General features: G+C 41.1%; 1 protein-coding gene across 2 annotated transcripts in view; it reads right to left on the bottom strand.

The window, feature by feature from the left end:
- MGAT5 (alpha-1,6-mannosylglycoprotein 6-beta-N-acetylglucosaminyltransferase) overlaps window positions 1–14,890 on the bottom strand; it is a 186,907-nt gene that overhangs the window by 156,423 nt on the left and 15,594 nt on the right. The window contains exons 1-2 of one of the 2 annotated variants that reach the window (XM_066575136.1): window positions 11,642–11,659; window positions 9,445–9,826 (exon numbers count right to left, since the gene is read on the bottom strand). In XM_066575136.1, coding sequence (XP_066431233.1) covers window positions 9,445–9,685 — 241 coding nt within the window. In that variant the 5' untranslated portion in view covers window positions 9,686–9,826; window positions 11,642–11,659. Of the gene's footprint in view, window positions 1–9,444; window positions 9,827–11,641; window positions 11,660–14,890 lie in introns of those variants that run through there. The other variant, XM_066575135.1, reaches the window with a different exon arrangement.

Raw genomic sequence — 14,890 nt, 5'->3', positions numbered from 1 at the left:
TACAAGAATATAACTGCTATAATACTGCCCCCTATGTACAAGAATATAACTACTATAATACTGCCCCCTATGTACAAGAATATAACTACTATAATACTGCCCCCTATGTACAAGAATATAACTACTATAATACTGCCCCCTATGTACAAGAACATAACTACTATAATACTGCCTCCTATGTACAAGAATATAACTACTATAATACTGACCTTATATACAAGAATATAACTACTATAATACTGACCTTATATACAAGAATATAACTACTATAATACTGCCCCCTATGTACAAGAATATAACTACTATAATACTGCCCACTATGTACAAGAATATAACTACTATAATACTGCCCCCTATGTACAAGAATATAACTACTATAATACTGCCCCCTATGCACAAGAATATAACTACTATAATACTGCTCCTATGTACAAGAATATAACTACTATAATACTGCCCCCTATGTATAAGAATATAACTACTATAATACTGCCCCCTATGTACAAGAATATAACTACTATAATACTGCCCCTATGCACAAGAATATAACTACTATAATACTGCTCCTATGTACAAGAATATAACTACTATAATACTGCCTCCTATGTACAAGAATATAACTACTATAATACTGCCTCCTATGTACAAGAATATAACTACTATAATACTGCCCCCTATGTACAAGAATATAACTACTATAATACTGACCTTATATACAAGAATATAACTACTATAATACTGCCCCCTATGTACAAGAATATAACTACTATAATACTGCCCACTATGTACAAGAATATAACTGCTATAATACTGCCCCCTATGTACAAGAATATAACTACTATAATACTGCCCCTATATACAAGAATATAACTACTATAATACTGCCCCCTATGTACAAGAATATAACTACTATAATACTGCCTCCTATGTACAAGAATATAACTACTATAATACTGCCCCCTATGTACAAGAATATAACTACTATAATACTGACCTTATATACAAGAATATAACTACTATAATACTGACCTTATACACAAGAATATAACTACTATAATACTGCCCCCTATGTACAAGAATATAACTACTATAATACTGCCCACTATGTACAAGAATATAACTACTATAATACTGCCCCCTATGTACAAGAATATAACCACTATAATACTGCCCCCTATGTACAAGAATATAACTACTATAATACTGCCCCCTATGTACAAGAATATAACTACTATAATACTGCCCCCTATGTACAAGAATATAACTACTATAATACTGCTCCTATGTACAAGAATATAACTACTATAATACTGCTCCTATGTACAAGAATATAACTACTATAACACTGCCCCCTATGTACAAGAATATAAATACTATAATACTGCTCCTATGTACAAGAATATAACTACTATAACACTGCCCCCTATGTACAAGAATATAACTACTGTAATACTGCCCCCTATGTACAAGAATATAACTACTATAATACTGCCCCCTATGTACAAGAATATAACTACTATAATACTGCTCCTATGTACAAGGATATAACTACTATAATACTGCCCCCTATGTACAGGGATATAACTACTATAATACTGCCTCCTATGTACAAGAATATAACTACTATAATACTGCCCCCTATGTACAAGAATATAACTACTATAATACTGCCCCCTATGTACAAGAATATAACTACTATAATACTGCCCCCTATGTACAAGAATATAACTACTATAATACTGCCTCCCATGTACAAGAATATAACTACTATAATACTGCCTCCTATTTACAAGAATATAACTACTATAATACTGCCCCCTATGTACAAGAATATAACTACTATAATACTGCCCCCTATGTACAAGAATATAACTACTATAATACTGCCCCCTATGTACATGAATATAAATACTATAATACTGCCCCCTATGTACAAGAATATAACTACTATAATACTGCCCCCTATGTACAAGAATATAACTACTATAATACTGCCCCCTATGTACAAGAATATAACTACTATAATACTGCCCCCTATGTACAAGAATATAACTACTATAATACTGCCCCCTATGTACATGAATATAACTACTATAATACTGCCCCCTATGTACAAGAATATAACTACTATAATACTGCCCCCTATGTACAAGAATATAACTACTATAATACGGCTCTCCTATGTACAAGAATATAACTACTATAATACTGCCCCTATGTACAAGAATATAACTACTATAATACTGCCCCCTTTGTACAAGAATATAACTACTATAATACTGCTCCTATGTACAAGAATATAACTACTATAATACTGCCCCCTATGTACAAGAATATAACTACTATAATACTGCCCCCTATGTACAAGAATATAACTACTATAATACTGCCCCCTATGTACAAGAATATAACTACTATAACACTGCCTCCTATGTACAAGAATATAACTACTATAATACTGCCCCCTATGTACAAGAATATTACTACTATAATACTGCTCCCTATGTACAAGAATATAACTACTATAATACTGCCCCCTATGTACAAGAATATAACTACTATAACACTGCCCCCTATGTACAAGAATATAACCACTATAATACTGCCCCCTATGTACAAGAATATAACTACTATAATACTGCCCCCTATGTACAAGAATATAACTACTATAATACTGCCCCCTATGTACAAGAATATAACTACTATAATACTGCCCCCTATGTACAAGAATATAACTACTATAATACTGCCCCCTATGTACAAGAATATAACTACTATAATACTGCCCCCTATGTACAAGAATATAACTACTATAATACTGCCCCCTATGTACAAGAATATAACCACTATAATACTGCCCCCTATGTACAAGAATATAACTACTATAATACTGCCCCTATGTACAAGAATATAACTACTATAATACTGCCCCCTATGTACAAGAATATAACTACTATAATACTGCCCCCTATGTACAAGAATATAACTACTATAATACTGCCCCCTATGTACAAGAATATAACTACTATAATACTGCCCCCTATGTACAAGAATATAACTACTATAATACTGCCCCCTATGTACAAGAATATAACTACTATAATACTGCCCCCTACGTACAAGAATATATCTACTATAATACTGCCCCCATGTACAAGAATATAACTACTATAATACTGCCCCCTATATACAAGAATATAACTACTATAATACTGCCCCCTATGTACAAGAATATAACTACTATAATACTGCCCCTATGTACAAGAATATAACTACTATAATACTGCCTCCTATGTACAAGAATATAACTACTATAATACTGCCCCCTATGTACAAGAATATAACTACTATAATACTGCCCCCTATGTACAAGAATATAACTACTATAATACTGCCCCCTATGTACAAGAATATAACTACTATAATACTGCCCCTATGTACAAGAATATAACTACTATAATACTGCCTCCTATGTACAAGAATATAACTACTGTTATACTGCCCCCTATGTAGAAGAATATAACTACTATAATACTGCTCCTATGTACAAGAATATGACTACTATAATACTGCCCCCTATGTACAAGAATATAACTACTATAATACTGTTCCCTATGTACAAGAATATAACTACTATAATACTGCTCCCTATGTACAAGAATATAACTACTAAAATACTGCTCCCTATGTACAAGAATATAACTACTAAAATACTGCTCCCTATGTACAAGAATATAACTACTATAATACTGCCCCCTATGTACAAGAATATAACTACTATAATACTGCCCCTATGTACAAGAATATAACTACTATAATACTGCCCCCTATGTACAAGAATATAACTACTATAATACTGCTCCCTATATACAAGAATATAACTACTATAATACTGCTCCCTATGTACAAGAATATAACTACTATAATACTGCCTTCTATGTACAAGAATATAACTACTATAATACTGATCCCTATGTACAGGAATATAACTACTATAATACTGCTCCCTATGTACAAGAATATAACTACTATAATACTGCCCCTATGTACAAGAATATAACTACTATAATACTGCCCCCTATGTACAAGAATATAACTACTATAATACTGCTCCTATGTACAAGAATATAACTACTATAACACTGCCTCCTATGTAGAAGAATATAACTACTATAATACTGCCCCCTATGTACAAGAATATAACTACTATAATACTGCCCCCTATGTACAAGAATATAACTACTATAATACTGCCCCCTATGTACAAGAATATAACTACTATAATACTGCTCCTATGTACAAGAATATAACTACTATAATACTGCCCCCTATGTACAACAATATAACTACTATAATACTGCCTCCTATGTACAGGAATATAACTACTATAATACTGCTCCTATGTACAAGAATATAACTACTATAATACTGCCCCCTATGTACAAGAATATAACTACTATAATACTGCCCTCCTATGTACAAGAATATAACTACTATAATACTGCTCCTATGTACAAGAATATAACTACTATAATACTGCCCCCTATGTACAAGAATATAACTACTATAATACTGCTCCCTATGTACAAGAATATAACTACTATAATACTGCCCCCTATGTACAAGAATATAACTACTATAATACTGCTCCTATGTACAAGAATATAACTACTATAATACTGCCCCCTATGTACAAGAATATAACTACTATAATACTGCTCCCTATGTACAAGAATATAACTACTATAATACTGCCCCCTATGTACAAGAATATAACTACTATAATACTGCTCCTATGTACAAGAATATAACTACTATAATACTGCCCCCTATGTACAAGAATATAACTACTATAATACTGCCCCCTATGTACAAGAATATAACTACTATAATACTGCCCTTATGTACAAGAATATAACTACTATAATACTGCTCCCTATATACAAGAATATAACTACTATAATACTGCTCCCTATATACAAGAATATAACTACTATAATACTGCCCCCTATGTACAGGCATATAACTACTATAATACTGCCCCCTATGTATAGGTATATAACTACTATAATACTGCCCCCTATGTACAAGAATATAACTACTATAATACTGCCCCCTATGTATAGGTATATAACTACTATAATACTGCCCCCTATGTACAAGAATATAACTACTATAATACTGCCCCCTATGTACAAGAATATAACTACTATAATACTGCCTCCTATGTACAGGAATATAACTACTATAATACTGCTCCTATGTACAAGAATATAACTACTATAATACTGCCCCCTATGTACAAGAATATAACTACTATAATACTGCCCTCCTATGTACAAGAATATAACTACTATAATACTGCTCCTATGTACAAGAATATAACTACTATAATACTGCCTCCTATGTACAAGAATATAACTACTATAATACTGCCCCCTATGTACAACAATATAACTACTATAATACTGCCTCCTATGTACAAGAATATAACTACTATAATACTGCCCCCTATGTACAAGAATATAACTACTGTAATACTGCCCCCTATGTACAACAATATAACTACTATAATACTGCCCCCTATGTACAAGAATATAACTACTATAATACTGCCCTTATGTACAAGAATATAACTACTATAATACTGCCCCCTATGTACAAGAATATAAGTACTATAATACTGCTCCCTATGTACAAGAATATAACTACTATAATACTGCCCCCTATGTACAAGAATATAAGTACTATAATACTGCCCCCTATGTACAAGAATATAACTACTATAATACTGCCCTTATGTACAAGAATATAACTACTATAATACTGCCCCTATGTACAAGAATATAACTACTATAATACTGCCTCCTATGTACAAGAATATAACTACTATAATACTGCCCCCTATGTACAACAATATAACTACTATAATACTGCCTCCTATGTACAAGAATATAACTACTATAATACTGCCCCCTATGTACAAGAATATAACTACTGTAATACTGCCCCCTATGTACAACAATATAACTACTATAATACTGCCCCCTATGTACAAGAATATAACTACTATAATACTGCCCTTATGTACAAGAATATAGCTACTATAATACTGCTCCCTATATACAAGAATATAAGTACTATAATACTGCTCCTATGTACAAGAATATAACTACTATAATACTGCTCCTATGTACAAGAATATAACTACTATAATACTGCCCCCTATGTACAAGAATATAACTACTATAATACTGCCCTTATGTACAAGAATATAACTACTATAATACTGCCCCTATGTACAAGAATATAACTACTATAATACTGCCTCCTATGTACAAGAATATAACTACTATAATACTGCCCCCTATGTACAACAATATAACTACTATAATACTGCCTCCTATGTACAAGAATATAACTACTATAATACTGCCTCCTATGTACAAGAATATAACTACTATAATACTGCCCCCTATGTACAAGAATATAACTACTGTAATACTGCCCCCTATGTACAACAATATAACTACTATAATACTGCCCCCTATGTACAAGAATATAACTACTATAATACTGCCCTTATGTACAAGAATATAGCTACTATAATACTGCTCCCTATATACAAGAATATAAGTACTATAATACTGCTCCTATGTACAAGAATATAACTACTATAATACTGCCCCCTATGTACAAGAATATAACTACTATAATACTGCCCCCTATGTACAAGAATATAACTACTATAATACTGCCCCCTATGTACAAGAATATAACTACTATAATACTGCCCCCTATGTACAAGAATATAACTACTATAATACTGCCCCCTATGTACAAGAATATAACTACTATAATACTGCTCCTATGTACAAGAATATAACTACTATAATACTGGCTCCTATGTACAAGAATATAACTACTATAATACTGCTCCTATGTACAAGAATATAACTACTATAATACTGCCCCCTATGTACAAGACTATAACTACTATAATACTGCCCCCTATGTACAAGAATATAACTACTATAATACTGCTCCCTATGTACAAGAATATAACTACAATAATACTGCTCCTATGTACAAGAATATAACTACTATAATACTGCCTCCTATGTACAAGAATATAACTACTATAATACTGCTCCCTATGTACAAGAATATAACTACTATAATACTGCCCCCTATGTACAAGAATATAACTACTATAATACTGGCTCCTATGTACAAGAATATAACTACTATAATACTGCCTCCTATGTACAAGAATATAACTACTATAATACTGCCCCCTATGTACAAGAATATAACTACTATAATACTGCCTCCTATGTACAAGAATATAACTACAATAATACTGCTCCTATGTACAAGAATATAACTACTATAATACTGCCTCCTATGTACAAGAATATAACTACTATAATACTGCTCCCTATGTACAAGAATATAACTACTATAATACTGCCTCCTATGTACAAGAATATAACTACTATAATACTGCCCCTATGTACAAGAATATAACTACTATAATACTGCCCCCTATGTACAAGGATATAACTACTATAATACTGCCTCCTATGTACAAGAATATAACTACTATAATACTGCCCCCTATGTACAAGGATATAACTACTATAATACTGCCTCCTATGTACAAGAATATAACTACTATAATACTGCCCCCTATGTACAACAATATAACTACTATAATACTGCCCCCTATGTACAAGAATATAACTACTATAATACTGCCCCCTATGTACAACAATATAACTACTATAATACTGCCTCCTATGTACAAGAATATAACTACTGTAATACTGCCCCCTATGTACAAGAATATAACTACTATAATACTACCCCCTATGTACAAGAATATAACTACTGTAATACTGCCCCCTATGTACAAGAATATAACTACTATAATACTACCCCCTATGTACAAGAATATAACTACTATAATACTGCCCCCTATGTACAAGAATATAACTACTATAATACTACCCCCTATGTACAAGAATATAACTACTATAATACTGCCCCCTATGTACAAGAATATAACTACTATAATACTGCCCCCTATGTACAAGAATATACCTACTATAATACTGCTCCCTATGTACAGGGATATAACTACTATAATACTGCTCCCTATATACAAGAATATAACTACTATAATACTGCCCCCTATGTACAAGAATATAACTACTATAATACTGCCCCTATGTACAAGAATATAACTACTATAATACTGCCCCTTATGTACAAGAATATAACTACTATAATACTGCCCCCTATGTACAAGAATATAACTACTATAATACTGCCCCCTATGTACAAGAATATAACTACTATAATACTGCCCCCTATGTACAAGAATATAACTCCTATAATACTGCTCCCTATGTACAAGAATATAACTACTATAATACTGCCCCTTATGTACAAGAATATAACTACTATAATACTGTCCCCTATATACAAGAATATAACTACTATAATACTGACCTTATATACAAGAATATAACTACTATAATACTGCCCGCTATGTACAAGAATATAACTACTATAATACTGCCCACTATGTACAAGAATATAACTACTATAATACTGCCCCCTATGTACAAGAATATAACTACTATAATACTGCCCCTTATGTACAAGAATATAACTACTATAATACTGTCCCCTATATACAAGAATATAACTACTATAATACTGACCTTATATACAAGAATATAACTACTATAATACTGCCCCTATGTACAAGAATATAACTACTATAATACTGCCTCTATGTACAGGAATATAACTACTATATTACTGCCCCTATGTACAAGAATATAACTACTATAATACTGCCCCCTATGTACAAGAATATAACTACTATAATACTGCTCCCTATGTACAAGAATATAACTACTATAATACTGCCCCCTATGTACAAGAATATAACTACTATAATACTGCTCCTATGTACAAGAATATAACTACTATAATACTGCCCCCTATGTACAAGAATATAACTACTATAATACTGCTCCCTATGTACAAGTATATAACTACTATAATACTGCCCCCTATGTACAAGAATATAACTACTATAATACTGCCCCTATGTACAAGAATATAACTACTATAATACTGCCCCCTATGTACAAGAATATAACTACTATAATACTGCTCCTATGGACAAGAATATAACTACTATAATACTGCCCCCTATGTACAAGAATATAACTACTATAATACTGCTCCCTATGTACAAGTATATAACTACTATAATACTGCCCCCTATGTACAAGAATATAACTACTATAATACTGCTCCTATGGACAAGAATATAACTACTATAATACTGCCCCCTATGTACAAGAATATAACTACTATAATACTGCCCCCTATGTACAGGGATATAACTACTATAGCACTTACCATACGCGGTCATGGTGCCGACATATGGGCCGTCTACTACGTTGCGGTTTTCCTCCGCCAGAGCCTTGATGTAGCGCTTGCTGAGGTCCAGGATCTGCTCGCGGAGGACGGTGCTGCTCTCGTGCGGCGCTCTCTGCTGGATCGTGAAGTGCAGTAACATCATGCCCCATATGAAGCCAAAAGTCACCAGGAAGAAGCCGAGCTTCTGAGAAGAAAGTTTCCAAGGCGTAAAGTGAGCCATGACCTTCTGAGCAGATACTTCAATCAGTTTTTATTTTTTGCTTCAAAGTCCGTAGTAAGTGTTGGCCGCCATGGCGCGGGGGGCGTTCATAGGAGGGGCAGCATCCTGCAGATCAGATCAGCTCTGTTCAGCTCCGCGATGCTGGAGGGAAGATAACATGGTATGAGAACACCTTCTATAACGGGAGAGCAGCCTCCATCACAAGCAATCCCCCCCAACAGACCGTTTTATCTGCCGAGCACCGCCATTGGGGAAGGGGGGGGGGGGGGGACGGGTCATCTGCCGAGCGCCACCAAAGGGGGGGGCGGGACGGGTCGTCTGCCGAGCGCCACCAAAGGGGGGGGCGGGACGGGTCGTCTGCCGAGCGCCACCAAAGGGGGGGGCGGGACGGGTCGTCTGCCGAGCGCCACCAAAGGGGGGGGGCGGGACGGGTCGTCTGCCGAGCGCCACCAAAGGGGGGGGCGGGACGGGTCGTCTGCCGAGCGCCACCAAAGGGGGGGGCGGGACGGGTCGTCTGCCGAGCGCCACCAAAGGGGGGGGCGGGACGGGTCGTCTGCCGAGAGTCGCCATTGGGGAGGGGGGGCTGCGGGACGAGCCGTCTGCCGAGCGCCACCAAAGGGGGGCGAGACGGGTCGTCTGCCGAGCGCCGCCATTGGGGGGGGGGGCGGGACGGGTCATCTGCCGAGCGCCACAAAAGGGGGGGGGGGCGGGGCGGGTCGTCTGCCGAGCGCCACCAGAGGGGGACAGGGGGATGCCCGTAATACGGCATGGAGTCCTTCTACATCAAAACAACTTGCCGCACATTCAATCTATAGGAAATGTCATGCAGAACATAAGGCAAGAGCGACTAGACTAGCCGGGGTCTCACCGCCAACTGCGGCGGTTTTCTCGTGTAAGGGTGTGGAGAGTATACAGAGAATGGCGCGACCGAGGAGAACATCCAGCGGAAGGGGATCCTGCGGACGGAAACAACTCATCACTGAAAGGGGTCGGAGGAGGATGTCAGGAATCGCTCTGACCAACAGGCTGCACAGTCAGCTGAATACAACGCTGGAGCTCCAACTAACGTGTCCGAACGTACAGCTCGCCGTTCCTCCGCACGGATGGTATAACAGCGGGCGACCAGTTCCAGCGCCATTGTGTGTAAGAGAAACAGAAAGAGTCCAGCGGGCAAAAGAGCGCAAAACTTGTATCACTGAGCAGCGGAGAAACATCTCCTGGTCAGATGGGGCCAGATTTATGTGGGGATGGGAGGTCAGAATTTGGTACAAGCAGCATGAAACGCTGACCCCTTCCTGTCAGCTGGACAGAACATGTCAGCACCTCCATCTAATCCGCAGCTTCCTGTCCGCAGGGGCCGGTATTCCTGCAGGAGGATTTGGTCACCAAGTGGGATCTACAGAAAATCTTCTGCCTTCATCCCGCGACGTAACCTGCGGCTCATTTCCATCACAATGGAGATAAGCGTTCATCAGCGCCGCCATCTTGCTGCACCCCTTTAAGGCTGCCTTCACCTTTAAATCCATATTTTTATTGTGCCAATGTGAAAGTACAATGGAGCGACGTTTAACCCTTTCAGGACATTTCTGCCTTGATCTCGTCGTTCCAGGGCTGAAGTTATTTCTGACACCTTCCGAGATGCACAGACTCTACTTCAAAGCCCAAGCGGTTGTCAGCGGTTGTCTGACACCAAGGGGTTAAAAAGAGTCTGAAGTCCTAATACCGCGCCGACTATCCAAGGTAACAGGCTACAAACCCGAGGTCCCGCGTCCGTCTGTCCTCCCCGGCAGGACGCCACTTCAGGGTTTGGCTCAAAAAAAACTACCGTACATGTAAAAACCACAATATTTAGCGCAAATCTGATCTGACCCCCTAAATGACACCCCAAAATGTACACAGATGACTCCCCAAAACCAGCAGAGATCCACAGGCCAACAGAACCTCACAGACACATACAAGCTGTCCGCGGTGACGCCGGGTGTGGGAGCCTCCGGGGGGGCCACTGAGGGCCGTCGGGGGTCTTTTCCTTTTCCTGCCTTTATTCCTGCGAGCTCATGGCTGTGAGTGAAGGACAGCCGCCCCGAGTTGGGGACTCGCCAAATGCACTCGACGGCTGCGATAACACCTGCCCTTCGCCCTTCCGGATTCAACAAGTCTGGACCCCGGCCACGTGCCGCCGCGCAGAACTGTGTTAACAGAACGACGGGAGCGTTCACACCCACAGCGCCACTCCTGTTCATGTGTGGCATTACAGCTCTGAGTTACTACACAGGCACACACGGGGTTAAAAGGAAGCCTTTAGAGCAAGTGTGACCGGGCTTCCTGCATAACGAGAGAGTGATACCAAACGCACCACACGGATCCTGCGCAACTTCCGGAACAGGTGAGATGAGGAGGTTCTCATGGCGGGCACGGTCCGGGAGCAGCCAGAAGGGCGCTGGTGGGCGCCAGGGTCACTGCCTGTAGAGCGGCTGCTGCCAGCTCGGCGTGCGTCTCTTTTGGTATACGGCGTTACACGCGGGAGTCAGTAAGTCCCCCATGTAGAAAAAGTGCACCGCTCGCGCCGTAACCATTCGCCACATGGCGACGGGCGCACAAGGAGACAAATACGCGCTCACTGACACACGTGGCGTCTTCCTGGGTTGTCCTGCAAACATTGGCGCAATTACATTAATAGGCCGTAATCGTGGGGAGATCAAAGCGTTTGTCCGGGCGTTCACGATCCTTAGGGCAGCAATGGTGGACTGACGGGTCCGCTACTCCGGATCCCCAACTGCCCGGCCGCCATCAGAGGTCCATGGCGGATTACATTACCAAACCAAGCTGCGGCACTAAAGACGCTGCGGACCCCCGCAAAATCAACGAGCCAAAGCCTTCGATTACCCCCTTAAAAGAAACGGCTGAGCGGCTTATTTAGGAACATTACTTTGTGAGGTCCTCCAGGCAATACTCCAGTCACACCCAAAGCTGTATCCAGAACGGTCCATGACCCTAGACCCATACACCTTTAACAAGCGCCGCTCTAGGCACAAACCTTCGGCTCAGCTGCGTGTTCGGACCTTTAGGGAGGTAAGCCAAAGTCAATGCCCCTCATACATGGAGGCCTAAGGGGAGGAGAGGAGACTGCGCCGTGCTCCACCAGACTTCTAAAGAATATCTCTAACAGACCGTATAGTGGCGGACCGAGCAAACATGGCCGAAACATCCGCCGCCAGTCTGCAGCAACACCGCATATTAACCCCTGAAAGGGCAAAAAGCGTGCCGGAAATCCACAGCAGCAAGCGACTTTAAAATCCGCAGCACAGGCCACGTTTTGTGCGGAACAGTTCTGCAGCGTGCGGACGGCCCAAATCCGCAGAGCATCCTGCGGGACGCCCAGAAGTGGTGAGCGCAAACCGTTAGCAAGTGCGCCCCAAAGGCAGAAAATCAACTGCAATTAGTCACCGTGTGAAACTGAACGACCCCGCGGCCTCCGATGGGCGAGGCGCTGCTCCCCTCCTGCACAGGTAAACAATTGTCGCCGTTCGCTTCTCCAAATCGCTCCGTGAAAGGAGCCCGAGTCACGCAGAAAGACGGCGGCGATCACTGCAAACAGAGAAGTCCTGTAACTCCAAAGAACAAAGGGCCCGAACCGGAGACCGCGCCCGCCACATCAATACCCCTGCCAAGGCAGTGCACACAAAGGGAGCGCGCCAATGTCCCAGAGAAGGCCGGGGGCGGCGGCTGTGACTACACCAGGCAGATAGGGGGGCACTGAATGGGGGCTCACAAACACTGAAGGGGGGCTCACAAACACTGACTGGGGGGCTCACAAACACTGAAAGGGGGGCTCACAAACACTGAATGGGGGCTCACAAACACTGAAGGGGGGCTCACAAACACTGAAAGGGGGCTCACAAACACTGAATGGGGGGCTCACAAACACTGAATGGGGGGCTCACAAACACTGAAGAGGGGCTCACAAACACTGAAAGGGGGCTCACAAACACTGAAGGGGGGCTCACAAACACTGAAGGGGGGCTCACAAACACTGAAGGGGGGCTCACAAACACTGAAGGGGGGCTCACAAACACTGAAAGGGGGGCTCACAAACACTGAAAGGGGGGCTCACAAACACTGAAGGGGGGCTCACAAACACTGAAGGGGGGCTCACAAACACTGAAAGGGGGCTCACAAACACTGAAAGGGGGCTCACAAACACTGAAAGGGGGCTCACAAACACTGAAAGGGGGCTCACAAACACTGAAAGGGGGCTCACAAACACTGAATGGGGGGCTCACAAACACTGAATGGGGGGCTCACAAACACTGAATGGGGGGCTCACAAACACTGAAGAGGGGCTCACAAACACTGAAGGGGGGCTCACAAACACTGAAGGGGGGCTCACAAACACTGAAGGGGGGCTCACAAACACTGAAGGGGGGCTCACAAACACTAATGGGGGGCTCACAAACACTGAATGGGGGGCTCACAAACACTGAATGGGGGGCTCACAAACACTGAAGAGGGGCTCACAAACACTGAAGAGGGGCTCACAAACACTGAAGAGGGGCTCACAAACACTGAAGAGGGGCTCACAAACACTGAAGAGGGGCTCACAAACACTGAAGAGGGGCTCACAAACACTGAAGAGGGGCTCACAAACACTGAAGAGGGGCTCACAAACACTGAAGGGGGGCTCCCAAACACTGAAGGGGGGCTCACAAACACTGAAGGGGGGCTCACAAACACTGAAGAGGGGCTCACAAACACTGAATGGGGGGCTCACAAACACTGAAGGGGGGCTCACAAACACTGAAGAGGGGCTCACAAACACTGAAGAGGGGCTCACAAACACTGAATGGGGGGCTCACAAACACTGAAGAGGGGCTCACAAACACTGAAGAGGGGCTCACAAACACTGAAGGGGGGCTCACAAACACTGAAGGGGGGCTCACAAACACTGATGGGGGGCTCACAAACACTGATGGGGGGCTCACAAACACTGAATGGGGGGCTCACAAACACTGAAGAGGGGCTCACAAACACTGAATGGGGGGCTCACAAACACTGAATGGGGGGCTCACAAACACTGAATGGGGGGCTCACAAACACTGAATGGGGGGCTCACAAACACTGAAAGGGGGCTCACAAACACTGAAAGGGGGCTCACAAACACTGAAAGGGGGCTCACAAACACTGAATGGGGGGCTCACAAACACTGAA

The sequence above is a fragment of the Eleutherodactylus coqui genome, chromosome 8 (assembly GCF_035609145.1).
Source record: "Eleutherodactylus coqui strain aEleCoq1 chromosome 8, aEleCoq1.hap1, whole genome shotgun sequence".
NCBI classification, from domain to species: domain Eukaryota; kingdom Metazoa; phylum Chordata; class Amphibia; order Anura; family Eleutherodactylidae; genus Eleutherodactylus; species Eleutherodactylus coqui.
The sequence above is the reverse complement of the archived record's forward strand: the minus strand, read 5'-3'. Positions and strand labels throughout refer to the sequence as shown.